Here is a 6,901-nt window from a genome sequence, read left to right on the forward strand (position 1 = left end):
CTGTCAGAACCTCTTAGGAGATAGCTATATTTAGGCTGGCTTGCCCTTCCTTCAGTCCCTGCTCTCTTGAAGCAGTTCTTACACACACTCACAGTCAGGAAGCAGAGAGCAGTGAAGGTTGGTGCTCCACTCACTTCCTTCTTTGTATATAGTCAGGGCAGACTCCCTGCCCTGGGAATGCTCCTGCCTGTAGTCAGGCCTTCCCACATCCATTAACCTAACTGATAATCCCTCACAGACAGTCTCAGAGGCTAAACTTGATCTAGATAATCCTTTACAGGCATGCCTGCCGCTTTGTCTTCTAGATGACTGTAGGTCCTGCTAACCATACACATCAGAAAATTCAGAACAGAGCTATTCTCATTTTAACATGGATAAAAATTTTAATTGGCTTTGATTTTTATAATTGTATCTTTTTTGTTGTTGTTGTTTTTTGTTTTGTTTTTTGAGACAGGGTTTCTCTGTGTAGCCCTGCCTGTCCTGGAACTCACTCTGTAGACTAGGTTGGCCTCGAACTCAGAAATCCACCTGCCTCTGCCTCAAGTGCTGGGATTAAAGACTGTGCCACCACTGCCCAGCTATATTTTGTATCTTACAGTTCCAGAGCCTCTGAGGATCTTAAGAATGTTACACTTTCTCTCCACTTCTCAAAAACAGTTTTTAAAGTAATGCCCTGGCCCTGGTAAAATGGCTCAGCAGGTAAAGTCACTTATCACCAAGGCTGACAACCTAGTAGCAGAGAATTGACTCCCAAAGGGGGTCCTCTGTCCCTACACGTGCAGTATGACATTTCACCCCATCCATCCATACAAAATGTAACCAAAAAGTTGCTAAAATAAGAAAATAAAAGTAACCATTTAACTTTGCAGTCTTCAAGGAATTTCTCTTGTGATCTGGGGATGATTGCTTTCAAACAAAAACCCTGATAACACAGGGCGAGTCTTGAAGAAAGTCAAGCAGAGTATTTAAACCTGTGGAGTGGGAAAGATAGTTATTGAACAGCCAGTGAAATCTCCAACCATAGAACACTCATAGAAACACCTGTTACAGATGTTCCTGTCTGTTTTAAGGAGTCTGTGGCTCCTTAGGAGTTGGGTTATGAGCTATAGCTCAAGTGACTGACCATTTTTCTGCTCACCAGATGGGAGCTCAGAATGTTTGAGCTCTGCAGAGCAGATGGAGTCAGAGGACATGCTGAGCGCCTTGGGCTGGAACAGAGAAGACAAGCTGAGGCAGACTTCCAAAGCTGCAAACAATGCCTTCCCTACTCTGTCCCCTATGGTCGTCATGAAGAATGTGCTGGTCAAGCAGGTGAGGAGACAGTGGGATCCAAAGGCTTTGCAGATGAAAGTTTCTGAGCTTCCCATGTGCTCATGTTCAAACACTCCCTCTTTGAGGAAGAGATTTCAGACTGTGCTAGAGTCACACTGATGTGGACCTTCTGTCCCGAGAGAGACAGTGTTGGCTTTCAGCTACTGATGCTGCAGTTTGGTCTTGTTTTCTGATTTAAATTTTTTTTAAGCTTTAGGTTTCTTTTTTTTTAAGAGAGAGAGAGAGAGAGAGAGAGAGAGAGAGAGAGTGTGTGTGTGTGTGTGTTATACAAGTACTCTACCATGCCTTCCTCTGACCTGAGGGCATCTGAGCTCACATGTACACACACTTATACTGAAATTCATACATATACTTTTTTTTTTTTTTTTTTTTTTTTTTTTTTTTTTTTTTTTTTTTTTGGTTTTACGAGACAGGGTTTCTCTGTATAGCCCTGGCTGTCCTGGAACTCCCTCTGTAGACCAGGCTGGCCTCAAACTTAGAAATCTGTCTGCCTCTTCCTCCCAAGTGCTGGGATTAAAGGCGTGCGCCACCACCTTCCAGCTCATACATACTTATACACACACACACACACACACACACACAGAGAGAGAGAGAGAGAGAGAGAGAGAGAGAGAGAGAGAGAGAGAGAGAGAGTTAGTTCTGAAAACATGCAGCCACACTCAGGAGTGAGTGAGGTAGTTCCTTGTGAGAGGGACACAAGGAAAGGATGGCTGGTCAGACTGCTAGGCTGGTCAGGAGACAGGAAGCTTAGTGACAAGCTACCTGCATGGAGTTACTTCTGGGTTTCATTTAGTTTTGGAGTTTCTTAGTTTTTGTTTTGAGACAGGGTCGCCAGTAGCCCAGGCTGACCTTGAAATCCTTGTGTAGCTGAGCACGAATTTGAGCTCTTAATGGTCCTGCTTCTCTTTCCTGGATGCCAAGCTGATAGGCATCTGCCATTGTGCCAGGATTATGTGGGGTTGGGGAATCCAATAAAGAACTCCAAGCATGTTAGGCTGGCCCTCCACCAGATGAGCCCCAGCCTGAGCTTAGCATCTTTTAACCTTGCCAGGAAATTACACTCTCTGATCTCACTGCCTCAGGTGGACCTTACCTGTGCCTTCGTTTCATCTGCCTCCAGTTTCTTTTTCTGAGTGATAGCTCTTGATTAAAAACAAGTGTTTCAGGCTGGAGGGATGGTTCAGCAGTTAGGAGCACTTGTTCTTCCAGAGGACCCAAGTTTTGTCCCAGCATCCATGTTGGACTGCTCATAACCACCTGTAATTCCATCTCCAGGGGATCTGACATGGGTACCACACTTGTGTGCACATACCTGTTCACAGGCACATCACACATACAGAGATGGGATTTTAAAAAAATAAACTCCCCAGATTTTTCCTCAAGTTTCCCCTTAGGAAAAAGTTTTGTGTTTGTTTTTGCTTTTGCTTTCTTTTGTTTTAAAGTATGGTGCAGATGTAAGTGGATCAGGCCACTTCCTCCTGTTCTCGACAAGGGCTTCCCTGTGTGTGAGGGAAGCCCAGCCACAGCTGAGCAGCCCCTCCTTTGCCTTGGGTGGGAGCTGGAGGCTGCACTCATCCATTGTGGATGCAGCTGCTCTCTTCCTTTGTTTCCAGGGCAACAGCTCCTCCCAGCTCCAGTCCTGGACTGTCCAGCCTTCCTTTGAAGTGATCTCAGCGCAGCCTCAGCTCTTTGTCCTTCATCCACCTGTGCCATCTCCTGTCAGCCCATGCCACACTGGTGAGAAAAAGTCAGAATCTAGAAACTACTTGCCCATTCTAAATTCTTATACCAAAATAGCCCCCCACCCAGGCAAAAGGGGCCTCAACTCAGAAGACAGAGGAACCAGTGGGGTACCGAAGAAAGTCTGCACAGAGAGACTGGGGCCAAGCCTGTCTTCCAGTGAGCCAGCCAAGACTGGCCGAGTGCTATCCAGTCCTTCCACTCCAGCCCCACCCAGCTCCAAACTCACGGAGGACTCGGCTCTTCAAGGAGTTCCCTCCCTTGGGGCTGGCGGAAGTCCACAGACTCTTCAGCCTGTGTCCAGCAGCCATGTGGCTAAAGCTCCCAGTCTGACCTTCGCTTCACCTGCCAGTCCTGTGTGTGCATCAGACAGCACTCTGCATGGCTTAGAGAGCAGCTCCCCTCTCTCCCCACTGTCAGCCAGTTACAGTTCACCTCTGTGGGCTGCGGAGCACCTCTGCCGCAGCCCAGACATCTTCTCCGAGCAGAGGCAGAATAAGCATAGGCGCTTTCAGAATACCTTAGTGGTCCTCCACAAGTCTGGTTTGCTGGAAATCACTCTGAAAACCAAGGAGTTGATTCGTCAGAACCAAGCAACTCAGGTGGAGCTGGACCAGCTGAAGGAGCAAACCCAGATGTTTATAGAGGCCACCAAGAGCAGGGCTCCTCAGGCATGGGCTAAATTGCAGGCATCACTAACATCTGGGTCCAGTCATTCAGGCAGTGACCTAGACACATTGTCTGATCACCCAGACATATAGCACAGAAACATTTTCCAGTTATTTGAGTTAACTCCTTTGCTATTACAACTACACTTGTTTTCCACAGCCTATTTAAGAGCTTTTCTTTCTAAACTCACCCACAAAGCCACGTGCCAGTCCCTGGCTGGTGTCCTAGTCTGTGGTCCATGCACAGGTTAAGTGTGTTTCAGTTGCTCTGAGGACCTCCAGCTGGAAGTGCCCGTGAATCCCTTTTCCTTAACCTGTAGGCACTTCTCGGGATCTTGGGACAAAGGAGAGGTGGCTGTATGTGTCTCTTTGAGCTGTCACTTCCCATCCTCCTCCTCACTGTCCAGGATCAGGGTACAGTGACATGGATGAGTATATACAGTGACACTTGTCCAGCCAAGGAGTAGGTGACCTAAGGATCCCTTCACTGTCCTCCCTCAAGTGTTAATCACGGAGAAAAAGAAGAGGGTGTGTTCTCCTTCTACCAGGCGTTGTGCCTGTTGAGTGAAACCTAAAATGCTTTGGGCACAGGTACTTGGGTGCAAGCATTTGCCACATAAGGCTTTGTTCCTTACACTTGAAAGTTAGAGGAGAAAGGGCAAAGCCCTTTCACACACGTCCGACTCACACACTGATCACACACCAGATCTCACTTAGACAATAGGCAATACTTCTGAGTTTTAAAATATAGGATGGATTTAATACTGTCTGGAATTGTATTTGATGAATTGCTTTTTTTTGATTTAAGGGTCAAAGAAGCCAGCATTTTTGGTCACTAGCTGGAAGGTTTTGTTAATTTATACTTGAAATAGCACAACCAATCTAAAAGGTAGGGCTGCAGGATGGCTCAGTGAGTAAAGGTGCTTGCTGCCAATGGCCTGAATTTGATTCCCTGAACCCACATGACAGAGGGAGAGAACCTACTACTGCAAATTATGCATCAAATGTGCACACACACATGATAAATAAACTAATATAAAGTTAAAGATACAAGCTATTATCAACATCAAAGCAAGGTAAAACAATCAAAAGCTTGAGATGGCTTCAGTGGGTCCTCAGGGTCTAGTGTAAGTCCCTCTGCTGTCTCTTGTCTGTCCCTCACCCAGCTGATTCTGTGAGGGAAAAATGATTGTGTTTATAAATTTAAGTTAAATAAAACTCCAAGGCCACAACAATCATAAAGGATCCTTCCCTGTTTTCACATCTGTGTTCTCATGCATGCCCTGTGACAATGGCGGCCACCGTGGATCGGACTTAGATCTCGTGTTCGATGTGGTCAGCAGAGCTGAAGTGTGGTGTCCCTCTCAGAGGCTGGTTTTAGGGTGGAGAGCTTGAGGAGTTTCCATGTCTTCAGCTACCCTGTGCAGGTAACTTAAGTGTCTAAATGGTCAAGATCCAAAGGCTTGTATCCTCCGTTAAAATTTTCATCCTCCTGGAAATCTTTGTTCTTTACAAATTAACTTGGTTTTTATGACCAGTATCTTTTTATGCAGAGAGGATGTTCTTGGGGCTTTACTAGGTCCAGAGTTAAGGATCACATTTATTACAGAGTTGGTTATAATTCTAACATAGTTTAAAAAGTATAAGACTCAGGTTGTCTCTACTGTGCTTGTAAAGATACATGATTTAGATATGACTGGTTTAAAAATAGTCAACTTGGTAAAATCTCTATTCTTTGGTCAACATAGAATTATTACCTGCTGTTTGCTTTCTGAAAGTTTCCAAAATCAGAGTCAGTTTTTCTGGGCAGACTCAGCTCCTCCTGATGTGCTTCCCCTAAATCTGTATGGTATCGTGGCCATTCTGCACTCCACTAGGAAGCGTCCTTCCTGGCAGAACGTTTGGCAGGAAAGCTGTAGAGACAGGTGCATTCAGAGCAGCCTGGGCACCAGCCGTGAGTTTTATCGTGTGTCAGAAGACTGGAAGCACTTGCTGGGAGCCGAATGTACTACTGCACTGGAAAAGCCTGCTCTCTGTCACGCTGTAAGCTGCTTGCACTCTTCCTCCCAGATTCTGGTTTTCTTTTCCCTTCCTGTCCCCATAAAAGATGATGAAAGCCACCATGGATTATTACTGCTGAGTGGTGGGAGGGTTAGCCCCCAGTCACTGCTCCTCTGATCTTAGAGGCACAGCTGCAGGTCTCTAGGCTGTTAGCATAGTGCTCTGTCCTGGTGCAGCTGGAAGCAGGCAGACTCCAGTAGAGAAGCTAGATCTTTGAAGGAGCACTCCTTTGAGGCCAGAGGCCAGACCAGCACTTGGAGGAAGTCCTGAGTGGACCAGAAGACTCTTCATTGGTTGCCCAAAGCTATAAGTAGCAATGGCCTCAGTGCGTGCTATCAGCTTTTATGAAGCATTATATAGGGCCGTTGTTTTCTCAAGCTGAGAAGTCAATTTTAACTCAGACCAACCCATAGGAGAACCATTGTATCATTGTATTGGCAATATTGAAACACATTTAGAATGGTTTCTGACTGAAATTGGCTATAGAATTTACTGTTGTTTGTAATTTACTACACTGTTTTTATTGATTATGGTATCGTCTGACTTTTCTAGTATGATTCCTTCAGCAGACATGTTGCTCTCGCACATATACTGAAGTGGCTTTTCAGCCACATCCTCCTTAGGGTAGAGACTATTTACCAAATGTGAATTCTTCTAAGAAAGTGTGAAGTTATGTAGAAATTGACTGTGAAATGTCAAAGAAAAATAAAGTCACTTACTTGAAAGCTATTTGGTCTGTTTGCTTTGTAACTGCTTAAAAATTCTAAGGCCTGGGCCTGTAGCCATGGGTAGAGTGCTTGCCTAGGGTGTGTGAGGTCCTGGGCACTACCCATAGAACCACTACCCTCCATCCCACTTCCCCTAAAACCCTAGAAGTTTCCAACATTGTCTTGTGTTGTTTGGGATATAGAATCGGTTGCTGCATATTGGAGACTTTGAGTGCTGTGTGTAGTAACCTGAATAGCCTGCCAAGCTTGCAGGTTTTTAATGCGGGAGGTGGAGGAGCAAGAAGGCAGGCCATCCAGTGGCTTCCTCCGTCTGACATGTCACAGAGAGAACTCTGACATGGCAAAACGGCTATGGTTGTATACTGGAATGAA

The 6,901-nt window shown here is 45.6% G+C and overlaps 1 protein-coding gene across 5 annotated transcripts in view; it reads left to right on the forward strand.

Moving 5' to 3' along the window:
* Positions 1-6,530, forward strand: part of Cipc (CLOCK interacting pacemaker) — a 20,285-nt gene extending 13,755 nt beyond the window's left edge. For all 5 annotated transcript variants that reach the window (XM_031356203.1, XM_031356202.1, XM_031356201.1 and 2 more), the window contains 2 exons: positions 1,142-1,311; positions 2,946-6,530. In XM_031356203.1, coding sequence (XP_031212063.1) covers positions 1,142-1,311; positions 2,946-3,833 — 1,058 coding nt within the window. In that variant the 3' untranslated portion in view covers positions 3,834-6,530. The remainder of the gene's footprint in view (positions 1-1,141; positions 1,312-2,945) is intronic.
* The last annotated feature ends 371 nt before the right edge of the window (positions 6,531-6,901 follow it).

This window comes from Mastomys coucha, unplaced genomic scaffold (assembly GCF_008632895.1).
Source record: "Mastomys coucha isolate ucsf_1 unplaced genomic scaffold, UCSF_Mcou_1 pScaffold6, whole genome shotgun sequence".
Classification (NCBI taxonomy): Eukaryota; Metazoa; Chordata; class Mammalia; order Rodentia; family Muridae; genus Mastomys; species Mastomys coucha.